General features: G+C 44.9%; 1 protein-coding gene across 2 annotated transcripts in view; it reads right to left on the bottom strand.

The window, feature by feature from the left end:
- The window catches only part of LOC142557186 (uncharacterized), a 26232-nt gene continuing 5733 nt past the window's right edge, over positions 1–20499 (bottom strand). For both annotated transcript variants that reach the window (XM_075668862.1, XM_075668863.1), the window contains exons 2-4: positions 13943–14200; positions 11506–12034; positions 1–10735 (exon numbers count right to left, since the gene is read on the bottom strand). In XM_075668862.1, coding sequence (XP_075524977.1) covers positions 9942–10735; positions 11506–12034; positions 13943–14200 — 1581 coding nt within the window. In that variant the 3' untranslated portion in view covers positions 1–9941. The remainder of the gene's footprint in view (positions 10736–11505; positions 12035–13942; positions 14201–20499) is intronic.

Consider the following 20499-nt stretch of genomic DNA (forward strand, 5'->3'; position numbering starts at 1 on the left):
TGCCGTTGAGCGAATGCTTTATTCCTGTTATTTGTTCTCTCGGCGCTTCGCCACATGCGTCCTTGTACAACACTTGTTAAAAAGCTTTCCCACACAGCTGTGGACTGATTTTGCCATACAAAAAATATATGTGTACATACACACACACTCCAAAATGCACATCATTTTATGTAAATCTATACCATGGTATCAAACACGATTGTGGTAAAACGTGTGTGTATAATAGCATGTATATAATATATATATATAACTTCAAGTATACAATATATCTCATATTTTTTTTTTCTTACGAAACAAGTATGCAAAAACACGAGTATGGTAAAAATAACTTTCTTTTTTATGAGGGGGGGGAGGAAATGTAAAAAGCACGGGCAACAAAAAGTATTCTTAGGAATGAGTTGTTCCAAGTGAAGAAATGTCCTTTAAAACAAAGCAAGCCATTGTGTGTGTTTGTGAAAGACAGAATGTGAGAAACTGAGAAAGGAAGAAAAAGAGGGGGAAGGGATAGATGGGAGAGAAAAAACATAGTATGTGTGTGGCAACAATAAATATATACCAATCCTCCTATGTACAACAAAGTGGGCATCGTCGTCGTCGTGGTACGTGACAAGTTAAAAAAATGCCTCTGCTTCGCACGACCATGCGCGTGCGCGCGAGAAACAGCAAATTGTTATGACCCTGAGAACATCTCTCCTAACACCACCAAACACATCGAGTGAACAACAGCTTCATCAGAAGAGGAGTATTACAGAACAAGGCATGATTTTGGCTCTTCGGCCCCACCATACATGACACACGTCTCCCGCACCCCGCTTATGCAAGATTGCCTCCCCTTCACAACAGCGAGTAGCAGCAGGACATTGAACAGACAACAAGACAACAGGCTTCATTTCACCGGAACGCTTGCCGGACACCACCCGGGCGCCAATCTCTCAGGTACTTGGTCAGTTTTGGTTCATGCGTGTGTGTGTGTGTGTAGCGTGCGTGGCTGTGTGGGTGCACGCATGTGCGATTTGTGTGTGTGTGTGTGTGTGTGTGTGTGTCCGTGTGCGATGCCTCCTTTGTGGCTGAACACTCTTGTTAGACTAGAAAGCGCAGATGGTGTTTTGGGCATGGAATAACCTTGCCCTTGATTGATGATGAGGGGCACACTCAGATCCAGACAAGGCAGCGAGTCTGACCTGCCACATATCAATAACTGCGACGGTCGATTATCAAACCCATTTTTTATTCAGAGCAATTTTATTCTCGGCACGTATCGGCTGTACGGTGCAAGACGTGCTAAACCCGACAGTTTTGTAAACCTTCTGGCGCTCTCGCAAATGTTTCCCCAAGGCACAAACAAACTCAGATTTGTGACTGGCTTTGCTTAAATAATTCACTAACAAGCCTCTCTACAAAATACTCCAAATATAAGTAATATCTAACTATGATTCAATAAAATATTTATAAATAACTGCAGGTACAAGTGTAAAGCATAGTCCAGCAGACTAAGTCTTGAAGGCAAACAAGGAAAGTTTTTCAGCGTTCCCTCCCTCCAAGAACATGTCTCTAGCTGCGCATCATGTCACGCATGACACGCACGCCGCACAACTGTGAAGCAATGCAATTGCATTGGTAAAATTAAATATCTTCAATTCGCTGATCATTCTGCCAAATCTAACAAAGGCACAAATGAGTGTAAGCCAAGCAACACTGCTCCATAGTAAGCCAGGTGGGAGCTAATGCCAAAGTTATGGAGACGTTGCTCCACTCAGCTAAAAAATTAAGCCTTTGACTTGTTTGCACATGTTGACACATGGCAAATGTACCAGACAATTCATAAAGTGCAACCTTTCTTTCGGCACAATTCTTTGGTTAGGCCTTTAGGTTCATGCCTCATGTATACACACTGCCAACATCAGCTATCTTTCAAGAAAATGTGCTCGACAATGTTGTGTTATTGCGGCCTTATTAAACTGCAAATGCTTGCCACCTAAGATGGCAGGCAGATAAATTGGCTAAAATCTGAACTAGCAGACATCTTCCACACATCTGCACAAGCCACTAGAGAACATCCTGCAAGAAGCTGTTTAAATACCTCTATCAAAAAGAAGAGGCCATTCAGATCACCTGCATTACTGCCAACCATTATGACTAATTTATTCCAAGCTGACTTTATTACTGCGCATATACACTACAGTTCAGCAATGTCCACTATAAAAGAAGATCACGTGGAGTGCATAAACCAAATCTGAATCAGCCATTTTATGAGATACTTATGAGACAACTATGAGACACGCCATAGTGGGAGACTCGATTAGTTTCGACCAAATGGAGTTCTTTAATGTGCACTTAAATCTAAGTACCCATGAGCGTTCCTGCATTTCAGCCCCATCGAAATGTGGCCGCTGTGACGGAAAACAAAGTCTGGTGCGGAGCAAGAAAGCCTGCTCCAGGTCTACCATTGGGATTTATAAAAGCAAGAACCAAAATCTGAAATTAAATATTTGCAGATAATGGTTCTAATTTGCACCAACTGGCCAAGGAATCCCCCCCCCCCAACACTGTTTCCCATTGGTACTACTTTTGCATAATGTGGCCGCCGAGTGCACTTATCAGCGTTGAAGAAAGGGAACATTCTCTCGAGTTTTGTTAAAAGCAGTCAAATGACTTCCTGTCCATAAACAATGGCAGTAATTTTGTAGTACCGTTAAAAACGAGGATGGCACACTAAATTCTACTTAATGCCATTTTGTATATGTCTGACGACAGCATTTTGACAACACTCTTAATCACTGTCTTGAAACTTCACTTGCCGACACAAAAAGCACGAGAACACTCGAGGATGACGAAAACTGCCACATGCAAATGCCTCTGTCTTCTTTTTCTTTTCTTCCATTCTCCTTGTGCTTTCTTGTCCCATTCATTGCCAACAAATTAAGCCATACCAATTTGCCCGACTTTCTGTCCTTCTGATTTGTCTTCGCCTTGACAAATGCAAGCCCGCTTGCCAAAATGATGGTTCCAGCGAGAAACCTAGGTCAACCACTTTTGATCATTTCAAGTCTCCACTTTTCTGTCATCCTCAGCCTTGTTTGACTTTCTGTTCTGAATTTGAAAGGCAGCATGTAAAACAGACTATGCCATCCACCAGCAATGTTTAGACAAACAAGTCCATTCCTACAAGTACTAGATTCTATCTTCGCAGGCTCTGGTGTCCGCCTCAACTCCCTCGGACTTTGAGCACGCGGAAGACCTTCCGGGGCACATCTAACAGATTTCCCAATTACGCTGGCGGGTCGGGCTTCCTTGGATAAGGTTACGCCTAATCATTAACTGAACGTAGCGTAATGTGGAACGAGGCACATGGCAACATTAATGAATGCCTCTCACTGCAATAAGGCACCGCACCGGGTGTTGCATTATCTAAAATCTAAATGATAAAACAAGAAAAAAGGAATGAATGCACAAAGATGAGTCAGAAGCACAAAAAGGTCTGGTGTCACTGTATTTTTCACAAAGAACAACGCAGCACAAACTGGCATGATGAAGCACAGTTCATAGTTATGATTACGCAAGTTGGTTACAAGTAGCTCTAAACAATGCGGTCAGCAGAACTAAGGTGAACTTAAAAACCTATCTTAGGCCATCATGAAGCTCTGTCGGTGATGAAACGTAAAACTCTGCTCTGAATTCCTGGGTATGCCTGTGACTCGCATGCCTTGTCTGGGCTTGTGCTACCCTTCAGCTAAATGCCGTTCGCATGTTGGGTGGGGGGGAAATAAAAACGGCCCTCATGCCGCCCCGACACCGGAAGGCATTCTCTCAGCCTACAAAACGTGTTGAGGCCCCATTTTGTTTGTACCTTGCAAAGCACACTTGACGGGACAGAGACATCAAGATATCAGCTCTTATTGGAGGGAATAACATGAAGTGCAACCAATAAACCAGGAGTATAAAGCAAGTTTCTTAGATGGGCGCAAGATTTCCTGCCGGCCCCTTCTGCCGAGTGGTTTTGATTTTCACATCAGACGTCATATCCTCAATGCAACGATTCTGTTTCTTCCAACAGAAACAATTGGTGTTGATGCTGGCTCGGGTGTACGTTATGCGCACGTACAAAGTGGAGCTCTCTCACTTCCAGCCTCAGCTTTTGAGGCTGCTCTACTGTCAGCAATAAAGGTTTACAAACAACAGGTTCTACAAAGAAACCAAATGTTTGCGAGGCCTGCGCACATAGCAAAGATTTTAGAGTTGCAGTCTGCAGCAGTGTGTATGTGACCAACACACTGGTTCACCGAATTAACGAACGACTGCATTCCTGAACTGTGCAGAGATTCAATTTCCTTGCAGAACCTGCACCCCGTAAGCTTGGGCCACAGATAATACACACATTTTACACATATCTGCACATATGTGTGCAGTATGCATGTGCACGTAAATGTACACATAAGCGCACACATGTATACATGCACTCGAACATACGTACACATGTGAACATGAATGTATACATATGGACGCAGGTGCGTATATTGCGTACATGCTATTGCACGCATCTGTGTGTATACAACAGACTGTGCATACGCACACATACTATACTGCATGTCCTGCACATATACTAGTGTATCCTTGACACATGCTGTCAACCGTGCACTTCTGTTCAACAATGCTTTACTGTCGACTACCATTACACGATGCTAGATAGTTTGAGAAATCAAGACGAACCCTCAGAGGCGCCGTGTTTTAGGGTTAATTACTGTGAACCATCATTTAGTCAATTACTGCACATGAATTCCTTTTAAGGATAAAGTGAGGCCAAATCTTGATGTCTCTGCCCTCTAATGAGCTGTCCTACCTCTCTGTAGGACGGGTAGGCAGCTCTATGAAGTGGTGATGATGTGATGCACAAATTGTACAGGTAGCCTGCACTCTTTTCAAGAACGTCTTTTGACCGTTGCCAAATCAAGCTGACGTTTCAAGCAAAACAAAACTAATAGCAAAAAAAAAGGTGGAATGGTAGGCACCAAGCCTTTCAAGATACCTGAGCTCTGAAAAAAAAAGAAAGAAAAACATCACACACATTTTTGCAGTCTCTCTGCATCGGTGCTTCCAATTACCTCCCCTTAATTAACGAGGCCTCCACAGGAACTCTACTAAAACTTGGGCCAATACAACTCATCATGGGTGCATCACAGAATCATTTGATCAGTTAATTTGCAAGCACTTATAAAAAGCGTATTAATGCAAGCTTAGACATTGTGCTACATCAATCTGCCCTCTCACCGGCAATGCAAGGCCCAGATTCGTGAAGCTGTTTTGCTTGCAGCAACAGCCCGCAAGAACACCTTGCAAGAGCAAGTGTCGGCCAATTGCCACAGTGAACGGTGAACCTATGAAAGCACCAGTCAAAAGAGAATCAGTTCTTATGAATTGAGAGCTTCATGAACAACAGATGGTGCAAACAATTTGCAAGATCTAGAGCCGTTGAATTGTCATGATCAATTCTGAGCCAGTGAAGCCACCAGTCAATGAGCAACAGTTCTTACGAATGAAAAGCTTCACGAATTGGGCCCAGCTTGCACCCCCCTCACAGAGCCAACATCTAGAATGCCTGCAAACAGCAGTCTCACACAAGTCATGTTCAGGTTGTAACTCCTATTCAGGCGCTTTCACAGAGAACACTGTCCTACAACGACCAGAGCCAAAACGCCCAAGCAGGGACCGGCGGCAACATACAACCTCGCAGACGACAAGTCACGTTTCTATACAGCTCAACTGCTTGCAACAAGCGACCATGGCGGGAATATCAAGTCTCCCAGCCAGCACAGTTCTTGCACTGCAAACGATGTCAACGGCGCAAAACGCGGCACAATGTAAATGACAAGCGGCTCGCGAAGATGTTCATAAAGCTCATTGCGACCAAAAACAGCTTGTTGTACATGGCTTCCGTGAAAAAAACGGGAAAAGAAAGCTAAACAAAACAAGTATGCATGTCCAAACGAGCCACGGTAGAGCCAAAAACTTTGTTAACCGGAATATAGTCAAGGACAGTCCCTTACCATATACTGGCCCGGTTTAGTACAAGTGCTCCTATGCGTCCCCTTCGGTGCAGGGCCAAACCAGAGTTCACTTAAATGTGCAGCGGGCAGCACCACCGTTTCAACAAAAAACAACTGCGACAAGTGTGTGATATGAGCACTTATTTCGGGCCTGGCCATGATGTGTGTGACCTCCCTGGTAGGCCGGATGAGAAGGTGCCGACCCAATGAGGGGAAAATGGGAAGGCTTTCTTTTTTTCACATGTGTATATATATATATATATATTTTTTGTCCACAGGGGATGCAAGTCTGCGAGACAAAAAAAGACACTTGAGGAGTGTGCGCAATAAATAATGCCCCTCCTAAAATCTTTTTTTTTCTTCTATCTTCTCCTCGACATGCCGCGCGAGCAAAAAGGCACACAAGCTAAAAAGAAACAAACAACAAAAAAATGAAACGATATAATTTGTTCTCTGAGGAGATTCTCCAGTTCGTGCAACGAAAGAAAGCAGTCGCAAAAAAATTGTTCGCCACGGTGCACTAGGACGCCACTCAAGTTCGGCGCAGTGTGGTAGAGGCAGTGGGGTACAACGCAACTGCTAGCTGCACTGAAAGCAAGCAGTCTCGTCCCAACACATGAGCATTCCTTGCGGCATGGGGAACAAGTGGGACCGGTAAGGTTTGCAAGTTCTGGTGGTAAAGTAGTGGCGCTCGTGGTTTTACGATGCCAAAGAACTCGGATGGCAAGCAGAAGCCTGACAAACGCTGTCTTTCAGTCGAAACGATGGAAAGACAGTGCATGCGTAGCGATTGCTTTCTTGCCAACAGTTGTTTCGAGCTGCAACTGAACAAAAACATTCCAATCTACCCAGTTTATGATTCTTTTGTAGGTGTACTCGTTTTTTAAAGTAGGTTTAGCACAAAGCAAATGACCCTACATACAAAGAGGATGAGTGCTAACTAACAACTACTTTCAGTTACCGCTTGTCCAGTGTCTTTTTGTATGTGTGACCATTTGCGCCTGACAGAACTTACTCAAGAAAGAATGCGCCAACATGCCCAAGAACGAGCTCTACTCAAGTACATTTGTTGCCATTTGGGAAAAATGATGCTGCTTCCATGAGACACTTCCTTATCTTTAGTAACAGCATCAGCCCTAATCTGCATTGGTTCTCAACCAAGTACAATTGTACTAAAGCTAGAGAAATGATTATATTACAGATAATCAGATTTCAATTGTGCTCCACATTCTGTGCCATGATATAACTGCAGACTTCGATAAATAACTATAATTAAAGTTCAGTCACATGCGACAACCTTGATAGACTGAAACACACTAGCAGCACCGCAAGGTTTAATTAAAGCAGCAGGAATCATACGTAAAGTAAGCAGAAGATAAACATTTATAAGATGATAGCATGCAGAAGTAAAAGTAATTCTAAGCATATAGCCAAGGTGCTTGACTATATATATATCTTTTTTCAAATAATGTCATGTTGGACTATTAGTTAAAGTAACATGGCATTCCTGCACACATCAACGTTCTCTGTGCACAAAGCTAATAAAATAAGAACTATTGTCACACTACTTTTGATTGAAACTTGCAGCATGAATGGTGGTAAGAATTGGTGGCAGTAGACGATTTTCTTGTTTCTTAAGGTTAGACACCAATGTTTAAGCTGGCAATTCACAGAATGTTATCAGGTTGCGTCAGAATGAGGGAGCAGCACACAGAATATACCAAACCAATTATTTTAATTATATCTGGATACTTTTAAGAAGCAGTAGCTCATACTATCAAGTATGACAGGCTTTACTAAGTTGTTAAAATAGTCTTGCACTTATTAAGTGCAATGTAGCATTCTGTTACCAACTAATTGAATGGTTAATTGGTTTAGCCAACCTAAATGTATATCAACAGATGATGCCAACTTTAACAATAAGCCTCCTAAAGAACAGAGGGGGGGGGGAGGGCATTATGCGTATAGAATTGGAAAGTTCTTACCGTTAAACAAAGAGTGCATCCAGCAAAAAAGTTAAACAAATTAGTTTGAAAGTGGGCACAATGCACAAAAAACAACATAAAGGAATGAGTGGATGATACAAACAATGCAGTGTTTGTGTCACTCTCTTCTTCATGCTATGTGGTTTTTCTTGTTCCTCCTGCCCGGCGATTTGATAATAACTAGTCCAAATATACACAGTACAGAAGCACAAATGAACTAAACCCTGTATTCTGATGCAATAGTCTGCAGGTATTTGAACAAGGAAACCAATAAGTTGAGGGTGTGAGGGCATGTTCCGCTAATTGCCCTTAGTTTGACCTAAACGACGCGAGTGCAACTAACGATTGACTGGAAGAAAGTAACTATTTAAAGAGGCAGTTAATTGCCCAGCCTTAACAACTTCATCAAGATGGTATCTCACAGCACTGGGGAAAGTGAAGCTGCGTGCTGCAATAGTCTGCAAAAACAATCTTTTACATAACGTGCTCGGCTGTGCTTTCTATAAAACCTGCTGTATTCCATTACACCTAAGGAGGAGTGCAAGGCATATATGGATCTTCGGTAGAAGCCACCAACTTGCTTGCACGGGAATTTTACGCCGCGGCAGCATTTTGCAGTCGGTTCAGCGTAATACAACACTTGCATTACTTGCCCCCTATTTCATCCACAATAAATCTGAGGCACATATTTTTCTCTTGCGATGCCATATAAAAAAAAATGCCGATTACGCTGCAAAGCAACGGTGGTGCCATCTATCATTTCTTCAATGCCAAAATGACAAACCGCACCATCGTTCCGGTGCAGCGCAAGGGTCAATACGCGTGCACTTTGGACTTGTCCCGGATGAAACAGGCCCAGTATTTGCACACAAACGTGGCGCCAAACCGAACCCGCTGCAAAGCAGTAAACACATAGCTAATGTGTGAAATTTCAGCACGAAGGAGCCAGTAACACATGTGGAATAGTTGCGCACACTTGCTGCTGCTGCTGTTTAGGCAACACTTGGTTAAAGCCTGGTGCCATTACTTTGCTACCACTCTCATACAGTATAGAAATAAACAGCTTGCAACTGCGCCCTACAATGCCTTTGGAAGCAGCATCATTACATGCAGGCGACAATGAAAAGACCTGCCAAGAAAATCTGTACGAGAGGTTCCCAACCCTGCTTTCATGTATAGCCTGCTGCGTTCTCTCACATCCACGCTGCAGCAGTCTAGTGTAACAAAACAATGAGGTAGAGCAGGGGGCTGGCAAAGTCTCTTTCACCGGGTCGAATGGCATTCCTAGTGCATCGCGACAGTTATTGCTCTCTCAATTCTCTGGACGGGCGGGGAGCACTGTGATGACGGCGGATGGAAGACGCCTTTGGCACGGGGCCCCCAGTGGGAGTCTTTGGCGGAAGCCAGGAAGCAAGAATAGATTGGGGCCGGAGGAAACTCCACTCTCCGGCACGACCAGATAATGCCACAAATGCTCCCGATCGGCACCCAAAGCCTGTTACACGGTGGCGCCACCTGGTGCTGGTGAGCGATATCACCACAGGGCTGGCAGCTCGTGTACTATTCCACCACATGCCACCAACCTGTGCTCCCCTGTCTGAGCCTTCTGCCCATGCTACGTGCAGCAACATTTCGAGCAATGAAACTTGCTGCGAGTTCGTGTCGCCAGGTGGTGCCAGTGCAATGTGACCTCATCGTGGTACATATACCTTATAGTTCTGTGACATTGCTAGATGCCATCAGTGCGAATTCCTCTGCCCCACATGCCTTACACTTTTCTGTGACGTTATCTGGTCGCCGGCACACACTTGTGCCAACGAAGAGGAGTTTTTTTTTACCCCTGTTCTGTCCATCCTTGCTCCCTGGTGGAGGCCCTTTCTTTTTGTACTCCAGCAGTGGGGGGGCTGGTGGAAGACTAGAGCCCTATTCGTGCTGAGATGTGAAGCCCATTGAGCCGGCTCTTGAGCGGCAGGCAGTCCGGCGCCAGCACGGGGACTCCCAGCAGTGGGCTGGCCTCCTGCCCATCAGGCGCCACCAGAGGGATGACGCCGAGGAGGCTGGCACCAAGTGCACCACGTGCCGCCTGCACATCCACTACGGGGATGCAGAGCGACGGCGGACCCTGGCACCGGGCTATGTGCGCCTGCTGCAGGCACCGGTAGCTGAACTGGCGGCCGCACCGAAGGCACGGCAGGCGCCGCAGGTGGCGCTGCCGCGTGTGCGCCAACAGCTCCCCCTTGCGGGAGAACCGCCGCCGACACTGCGGGCACCTGAATGTCCCCCCCTGGACATCCAGGTGCAGCTGCGCGTGGTACCGGTAGAGCGCCTTGGAGCCGAACAGCTTCCCACACTCAACGCACAGGAGCTGACGGCGCTGCTGCTGCTGCTGCTGCTGCTGCTGCTGTTGCTGCTGCTTGTAAGGAAATCGTGGAGAGGATGACAAGCTGCGAGAAGTCTCCGCCTCCAATTTGATCGGAAGCGGTGCAGAGTAAGGTGGCGCTGCAGCCGGTCGCGCCTCAGTAAGGTCGAGGGGTCCCTCAGTTGTGGAGGTGCTGGGCGGCATGGGGGCCCGTGGCGCTGCTACGGGTGGCTCAGAGAGAACACTCTGCACGTGCGTGCGCACGTGCCATTCAAAGTCCTCTTCGCTGCTGAACTCCATCTGGCACGGAATGCAGGTGAAGGTCACGTCCGGGGGACGACCTGCCGTGGCTGCATCCACAGGACAACACAGTAAAAAAAGATGCATCTGTGGCACATCTGAAGCAACTGAAGCATGTGCCATGAAATACATTGCTACTCGACATAATTTTCTTCCAACACACATAAGGGAAGCTTTATGGGAAAATAACAGGTGGAATGTCAATGCATTTCACAGGAAGCGTGCAAGCCTGTCTCTCAAGACTGATGAGAGTCTTGTGATACTAAGCAGACGTGCATTAGGTAGCTAGTGGCTCGCTTCAATTTCACAACTGCAACATGTGCCCTGCAGTAATCAGCGAAAAAGTGAATTTGTGGATTTAAGATAGTTGATTATCGCAAGTTCTTGATGCCTACCAACACGAACAATTTGTCATCAGTAAAGAAAAAGAGCTTCTTTTTTTTTGCTGTCTTTAATCAGTTAAAAGTTGCCACCTTGAATTTCAGTGTTTCCAAGGCACCACAGGAAATATACGACAGCCTGGCCAAAAAAAAAGTTACAGATGTGAAGCTGCATTGCCTTTATCAGCTGCTGCTTCTGTAACCAGACATGTCATTTAGCATGCACTTTTAGCAACTAATGACCCATCCTTAAATAGATCCCAATGCTGTTATTTGTTCAGTGAGCGTTCCAACATTATTCCACAAAATTGCACAGAGCTGCACAGCAAGTCCAATGCAGTTCTGTGGCTGCAGCTTGAACTGGAACCTTAGGTTGCCACAAAGGAAAGTGTAAAGCACAAACTAAGCATGCTGGCAATGGCGCAGCACGAACCACGCACCGACAGCCGGGTTGGTCAGAATGGGAGCCAAGCCTGCGCTCTCGTGGAAATCGCGCAGGTGTGCCGCCAGCTCCTGGGGTGAGGCAAGCTGCCGTGGACAGAGTGGACAGTCTGCTGGCTCTCCCACGTGCTGGAGCAGGTGCGAGCGGCAGATCTCGGGGTCGTGGGCGCTCTCGAAGGCACAGAAGGGGCACTGCCACATGGACAACGCGGCGGAGGACGGCGGTAGGGCCTGCTGGCGCTCTGAGATGCGCAACATCACGGGTGGCGCGGCCTCGCCTGGTGGTGGCTCGGGCGGACTCAGTGGAGGCAGGCACACCGAACTCAACGATGGCGGCGGCAATGGCGCTGCGGGAACCGCCTCCATGACCCCGCCGCCAGCGTTGTTCTTGATGTGACAGCGCCGCCGGTCGAGCACGTCCGTGGACACCTTGTGCCGGTTGCGGAGGTGGTGCAGGAACACATTCTTCTGGCGGTAGCTCTTGTCACACAGGCCGCAGCGGTACGACGGTGTCTGACTGTGGATGGCCTGTGGGCAACACAAGGCAAAGGGATAAGAGATGCTTGCTGGCACAGGACAAATGGATTTTCGTGGATGTTACTACAGCCCTAGAATGAGAAGAATAAGGGCAACAAGAGCAACAGATGGAATCAAATGGTCAGTTGCCAGTTCCTAGTTCACACACTTTGTGATGCCTGCGATTGGAAAAGGATGCTTCACATCGACCTCTATGGCCGAGTGGCGCTGGCTAACATTCCCAAGGTTATACCTGAGGAAGTCAACCGGAGTATGGATGCCTTGGTAGCTGCATGATAGGGAACCACATTCGTTATGTAAAAGACGTGGGTTCAGCTTTAACCTCAAGCAAGTTGTCTTTTTGTCCACTTTAATTTCTTCTTTTCATTATTCTATTTCTCTATTTTAAATAAAAGACACTTAATTTCTCCGAAGCTTCCCATAGGTTCATTGTGTGTTCGCTTCGTGTGGTTATAAACACGGTCCAAAGTGTTGGTGGCTGACGTGCTCAAGACTAGGTGTACACACACGTTTACATGTGAACAGTTGCAGAATTCAGGAATTGTGAACATGAGAAACTAAGCAAGAAGGCAGATTTTCCTCTCCCCATTTAGTGTCACACTAGTGTTAAACTCATTCACAGATGATTAGCGTCAGGACTACACAGCAATTTGCGTTCAGTGATGCTACAGTCACACAGCACATTTTCAAGTACAGTGGAATCTTGGAAAACGGAAATTGCTTAAACGGAACGCCATCCTCATGGTTCGTCGGTTTTGTATTCATGCCACTGTACTCAGCTTCGTCTCTCAGTAAATGGAACTGCTGGTAAACGGAACCAATTTCCCTGGTTCCTTGAGGTTCCGTTTAAAGAGAGTCCACTGTATATCTTAAGCAAGAGAGGTGTCCTACTTTGTTTCTTCCTACATGCACTTCATTCTGGTGCGAGAGTACCTAAAACCCTCAGAAATGGTTGAAGGGACAGCGGCTCCCCTGGCTCACATGGCAGAGCACCACACACAAGTTGCAGATGTTTCAGATCCCATCAATGGCATTCCTTCCACTCTTTTTGCTTTCACTTTCTCATGCGCATGAACAATAGCGGCAGAAAAAGGCCCCTGTGGAATTAGAAATTTATGGTCTCCAGCTCCTCCACTGGAGGCCAGCTCGCTTCTGGTACTTGGTTCCTGGACAGATGATAACAATACTAATGACGAGTTAAAAAAACTGTGTAACTTTACGCTCAACTGTTCACAGAAATGCCCGTTTGTTTATTTGCAAAGCTCTAGCATAACTGACAGGAGCTCACGAACAGTGCAAAATAGTACCATCACCGAAAATGACAGAGGAATGCAGTTAAGTCCTCATGTGCAGTGGCTGTATTGAGAATACATGACATTGGCGATGGGCAGAGACGCAGAAAAGTACATGTGACTAAGCTTCCATCATGTCCCAGCCAAGAAAGCTTCAAATAAAGAACTCTCAGCCTTGACTTAAAACCACAAAGCTGTCAGGCTAGCAGCCAGGCAAGGAAAATTTTGCTCTAGAAGCATTTACGATTTCCAAAGGCACTGCAAGAAATATAAAAATGTCTGGCCAAAAGTAGAGCGTGTGGTGCCAGTGCCATTGGCTGTGTTTCCCTTGAATAACTGTCTGGCGAGTGGCTGCCAGGTTCTTTGGACCTGTCCCAGCATCCTTCACTATTTTTAGGGCATGTTTATTCTAGACAATGAGAACCTCCGCCTAGTCGTTTGTCTGCCCCGCAAAAAGCCCCAAATTGTCCCAACCTACCCATGCAGTCGTTGACTGAAGGCATAAGGGTGGTACAAAACAAGCGCACGCCACATCAATCACTCGTCTACTGGGGACAGCCGTCCCGGCCCGAACGAAGCGGACAGGAGCACCAACAAACAGACAAACCTTGTGGCGCATGAGGGTGCCCTTCTGGCGGAAGCAGCGCCCACAGAACTGGCACTTGTAGGGCTTGAGTCCCTGGTGGATCAGGAAGTGCATCTCGAGGGAAAACTTGCGGCTGAACACCTTGAGGCAGATGGGACACTGCACGTCCTTGAGGGCCAGCGGCGGAGGCGGCTGGGGGGGCGCTGCACCCCCTGCCGCCACCACCGCGGACACACCCGCTCCTCCACTGGAGGCCAGCTCGCTTCCAGTACTCGGCTCCTGGACAAATGATAACAATACCAAGTTAAAGACCCAAAGCTATGCTGCGGGCCATGACAGATGCAGTGTAGGAAGGAGTTGTAGATTAATTCTGCTCCCCACGAAGTTCTCTACGGGGCACCTAAAGCTGTGCGTGCAGACATTACTGTATTTCGCCCCCATCAGAATGCAGCTGCCACAACTGAGAGTCAAACCTGTGACTTGAAGTTCACAGAAACAGAATGCCATGGCTAGTGCCCCACCGTGGCTGTTTCCTGGACAGATGGCACAGCTACAACGAAGAGGGCAAATGCACAGCTGGCTTGGCCTTGCAACAAATTCTGATATCTTCACTGTTTCTTTGAGTAACCATGCCAAGCTTTTCCAAACTCCTTAGCCTCAAGGAAACACAATGGCTTACAAGAAAAATACAAATTGTTTTGTTTAGAATCAAAGCTAGCTGCTGGTAAAGTAATCCTGCTGACTGGCATATGCAAGAATAAGAGCTCCTGCCGTAGACTGATTGCAGGTTGATTTGACTGCATCTGGCCAGTAGGAGTACCACGGGCAAAGAGTTGCTTGAAACATGTATCCAGTAAGTTTTCTAATGTAAAGCTAATAGCTTTAGAGCATAGAAATTAGCAAGGGAAAAAGTGGCACTTTCGCATGAAGGACGAAGCAATGAAAGCGGTAGCAAAGTTTAGCGTTACGTTTGGACTCTCATTTGGGGCCTTTACTGTAGGATTTGGCCACAATGATGCTTGCTCCATGTTCCAGGAGTTCCTTATGGAGACCAATCGAATGCCCTATTAAACTTGTATCTCGCCATTTTATTGTGCGTTTCAATGAATGATTATTGATTCTTCATACTGTTATTGCTTTCATTTTAACATGCAGTTTCACTTTTCAACAGCATTCACTCTAAGCCCTTCTGAAAGTTTATTTGTGGTTATAACTTGACATAATCCACTCATTTGAATGAATGAAAGAATGTGATGCTGCCTCTGCCCAAATGAGGGATGGTGGACTTGTCAAGCTGTCCAATGGACAGCTTTTTTTCCTCCACACCCCTTCTGTATCTTACAAGATGGAAATAAACTTTCGTTTCATTTCATTTCATTTCTTGGTCAATCCTCTATTAGTGCGTATGAGCCACAAGTGGGGCAGACAACAACGACAACTCCTCAAACGGTGTTCAAACAACACGCGGGTGAGACATATTCGTGCGATGCAGCAAGCAACGATACTCCTGCTGGGTAGAAAAAAGCATCGCCTTGGCAGCTCTGAAATGTCTCTTGCACAAAGAAAATCCTTAAAGATGCTATATTCTATTCCACCCACTGCGGCAAGCATCCTTGCAAGAAATGTTGCAACTTTGACTTATACAATATTTATTTATTTTACTTATTTATTTATTTACAATACCTTACAGGCCCCAGAGGGCATTGCGTACATACAGGAGAGGAACAAGGATATTATGAGGAAATGCAAAGTATACAATACCTTGCTAATCTGACTGTGACATCAAACTTTGCACACATACCAGCTGCTTTTTGGAATTTTCTTAAAGAGATTGTTGAGACATTACATTTTCTAAAAGTTTTTATCAGCATAGAGTATATTTTTAATGTTTCTGGAAAAAGACTGTTTGCCCCAATAGCAGAGGCACAGTTTCCTGCGCCTCTTTATTGCGACTCATACTAGAGATGTTGATACCAAAATGTATTCAAACACATGCACCGAATGTAGCTGCTCAGGTGTTAAATCACTTGTTGCCGGTTGTGTCACATGAAGAGACTATATAGCACTGCTTTATATATTGCAGGGATGCTATCTTTTTCTGGGATGTCCTTCAGAGAACCCTGAAGAAGGACGTTGGTGTAACCCCATTCTCAATTCTGTTTTTTGCCTTTCAACAATCCCTAAGAATCCGAAGATGTTCGTACTAAGTAGCCTACATAGTCTCTGGAAAAATAGGATGCACGATAAACATTCAGAAACCCCCAAAACAACAAAACGTATTTTTGGGAGAAACAGTGCCTTATGTACTGAGGCTCTTGAGCCTCAGTCTGAGTGGATGTGTTTGTGAGACGCATGTGTTTGCCTGCCTGAGTATTAACTAGGTGTGTACCTAAATCTCAACGCTTGTAGAGAGCTACTGTGTTTTTTCCATGCAGTAAAGAGAAGAAAAAAAAGTAGCCATGGTCTAATGGTTAGAGCGCTGAGCTTCCGTACTAAAGTCCTTTGTACAATTGTGGCCGTCAAACAATTTTAGTTATATATATATATATATATATATATATATATATATATATATATATAAGGACCTACCTTAACAACTCAGTACATTTGCACAAAATCATGAAAATTGGTTCAGGTTACTTTAATGATGCCTGAAAATTTTCATTATACAAATCATCACCAAACGATTGTTAAGTTGCCTGGTAGCTGGACAGTAGATGGAGGGATGGTAGATGGACAGATAAGGGTGTGAGAAAAATCTATAAAGTTTTTTTTCAGTCATGGCTCTAGAGTGGCCAGATGAGTCTAGCTAAGTAAGTAAATAGTCATCGCAAAACAAGCCCAGATAAGCAACTTGCAAGGTCTCAAAATAGTGCAGAACAAGCTTGAAGTTCAACCTAGTCAAATTATTCTAAAGATGCGACTCGCTCGTTAAAGAATGAACACTGCATTTAATATATTTACAAAAGCTTGAGAAAATGGTTCAATCCTGAGTGATACAAAGTTGTTTTCGGTTGATGACCAGCATGGCACCTTGTGTGAAGCAATGGCGGTAATAGCCTTAATCGAGATGTCTGCATTTTTGCTTAAAGATGCTCTTGATGTGTACCCACATGCATTGAGGGCCCGGCTTTGTAAGGATTATTTTCCCAGTACATTCTCCTCACCTGTCATCACCAGCATGCCACAACAGGTTTTCATCAGAATCGGTCGCTCAACATGAGGGACGATGAAAAAAGAAAACATATTAAAGAGAAAATTATTGTTACGAAATATTGTCATCACCATCAGCCTATTCATGTCCAGTGCAGGAATACTGCTCCTCCCAGTGATATCCAATTACACCTCCACTCCCCACCATCTTTCATCAGTTGAGCCCATCTTACACTTGCAAGTTTACCCATTTCATCCCACCACCCAGTTCTCTGCTGTCCTCGACTAAGCTTCCTTTCTCGGCATGCATTCTGCAACTCTAACAAACCATCGGCTATCTGCCCTATGAATTACATAGCCAGCCCAACTTTACTTTATTCCCCTTAGGTCAACTTAAATAGCAGCTACCCCTGTTTGCTAGCTCCATCCGCACTGTAGTCTTTCTGTCTGTAATTGTTAGGCGTACCACTTTTCATTCTATTGCTCACTATATGGCCCCTAACTTCTCAAACTTCTTTGGTGTGTGTGTGTGTTTAAAAGACCAGACAAGGACAGGTTTTTAACACATCACTCTTCATGAAGATTTTGGCGAATCAAGGCACTTTATTAAATCGTAAATATTTGAAAATTAGGTTTCAATAAATCGAGGTCTGACTAGTGAATGCTAGGGTGTTTAGTGCAAGAAGACTGCTTTTAGCAGATAGCAGATCTAAAGAAGAAATAATTCAGCTTTCTAACAGATTTAAAATAGCACTCGGCAGATTCCAGCAAATTCTGAATTTTGTCTAAGCATAGTGGTTGCGCAAAAAAAAAAAACAACAACAAAAAGAAAGGCACAGGCCTGTGAAGTACATGCAGCACAGTCATAGCATAAGCCGGAGGAGCAGCTCCATAGGAGCTCCATTTTTGGCACCACGCACTACAGGGTCTTTGCGGCGAAGACTGTTCGCGTCATTTTCGCGAGGAGGATCTGAGCTGTCCGCTCAGCATCGACAGCAAGCTGCGGCTTGTCCTGCTCTCTGCACAATGATCTGCTCAGCCTGATGTTGCCCGGCTGCAGACGCTCACATAGCTCTACGATTCACTTCTTCAGCAGCGATTTGTAACTTGCGAGGAGGTGCCATAACATGTACTGAAGAGCAAGCACAGTGATCCAGACTACGTAGCGCACATGCCTCATCCCTTGACCCGTGGCATGGTACGATGATGTTGTTTATGATGATAATGATGGTTTATTAGCATCCCCTTCGAAATGGGGTGGTGACAAATAGCCACCTAGCCTGCTTGAGTTAACTAGGTCCTGCTATGGGCCGCATGCAAGTGCTATATCCAACACCTACAAGTCGGGACACCTGGTGGAATATAATGGAACTGCAATGCAAAGTTAGCACGCATTGACGCTAGGTGGCGCACATGTCACATCGGGTGCCAAATAGCAGGATACGATTCTAATGATGATGATGATGATTTAATGGTATTCCCTCTGAAACGAGACGATGAAAAACAGTCACCTAGCCTGCTTGAATTAATTAGGTATGTCATAATGTTTTTCGTGGCATCAATATTTATACATCTCCATAATCTTCTTTCTCTTCCTCAAGACTTCCCTATCTACCTCGTGCTGCTACCAATGCGACTGCTACACGAGGTGCCTCTTGGTGTAATAATATGCAACTGCAATGCAAATGGCGCACGCACAGATGCTCCGCGGCGCATATCTCGCATCGCAGGGCAGGTGGCACAATACGACGATAATTATGGTGCCAGATAGCCAGCTTGATTTAATCAGGTACATAATATATTTTATAGCATTCTTGTATACATCTCCTTAAATTTCTTTTTCTTCCCTAAACTTTCTGTAACTGCCTTGTACCGCTATGTGTGCATCCGCTACATGGCCTTCTACCTGGTGTAATAATATGCAACTGCAATGCAAAATGTACACACACTGACGCTACGTGGCAAACATGTGACATCGTGTGTCTCCTCGCACTCTAGGATACGTTTATAGGGCATTTTTCCATGGAACGCTACAAGTGCTAGTGTGGCTCAGTGGTAGAGTAGCCAACTCCCACGCAGCGGGCCCAGGCTCAATCCCGGCGGGAACTGGGTATTTCTTTTTTTCCTCCTTCCAGGTGATAACTGCTATGGGTGGCAGCGGCGGCAGACACCATCGCCAACCGAAACAGGTATTGGAATGAGCCCATAATAGCTTACGGTGTAAAACACAGCAATACCTATTTTCAGCGCCTCTCCTTGACAACAAGTGTGCTGCAATGTTGGTATGTACAACTCTCCGAGCATACTGTACTTAATAGAACACAGAGCACTTTTGGTAAGAGACTCTATGAGCAGCTTGTCATAGATGTAAACGTGGCACACAATAATAGCATACCTTTATGCTCCCTTCCTGCAATTCCAGCATAACTAACATGTTCTCATTACCCTGAAGGCTAGGCAACATGACATGCTGTTCAAATGCAAACTCATTGTATTTTATGTTCAATAGGTTCACAATATCATACAGTATATCAAATTAGAAGACATATACGATATCATTTTTTACCTAAATGGGTGGATCTAATCAACCTTCAAAATTACATCCCCAAACATTATCACGTTAATGTGAGTGCTCGAAGAAAGGAACATGCAAATAAACGCTATGCACAGACATGTACACAAGACTGGGCTCAAACTGTGTACGTGTGTACAGTGTTAACCTGCACATAAAATTTCCTGACCAAAGGTGCATCAACTAACCCATCATGATGTCTTTAGTGCACTTGGAAATGTTAGAAGCTTTGCAGTAAATAATCACCAAAGGGCAATTGAAGACAAACACTATATTAGTCTAGACTGATAAATTATTATTATTCCATACTCTATTATCAAAACTTGCTAAGTGCAGCATATGGCTGCTTTAGAATACAATGTAGTTATTCATTATCAAGAAAAAAAATAACTAGGCCTGAGCAGAGCTGTCCAATATTGATGACATCATGGCAACCAGGCCCTGGAACTTCACGGTGGTGTCGCCATTAGTCTTGTTTTTGTGTTGTTTCTGGCAAATAAACACTTCTCTTACAGTAAGAGTGGTTATATCAGTACTCCAGAAGAGTAATTTATTAATAGAGCTCCAATTATTTTGCTTTTTAGGGTCCATTTGAGAGGAAGCTTTAAGGTAAATGACTACATAGAAATTGTTCTTCTCGGCAACCACTGCACTGAAGTTAGAGGTTTGTTACATTTAAAAGAAAAGAAGTTAAAATCTACTAACTGTACGGAGAGGGTGATTGATGTGATCATATATAAAGAGAATGTTAGAAAATTGCAATGTGTTGGAAACCTAAACCATGAAGCTTACAGCTCCAACTCTGGAAGAAAAGCTATATTAATTCTCTAAACTGCACCAACTGAGTGAGACA

The sequence above is a fragment of the Dermacentor variabilis genome, chromosome 9 (genome assembly GCF_050947875.1).
Source record: "Dermacentor variabilis isolate Ectoservices chromosome 9, ASM5094787v1, whole genome shotgun sequence".
NCBI classification, from domain to species: Eukaryota; Metazoa; Arthropoda; class Arachnida; order Ixodida; family Ixodidae; genus Dermacentor; species Dermacentor variabilis.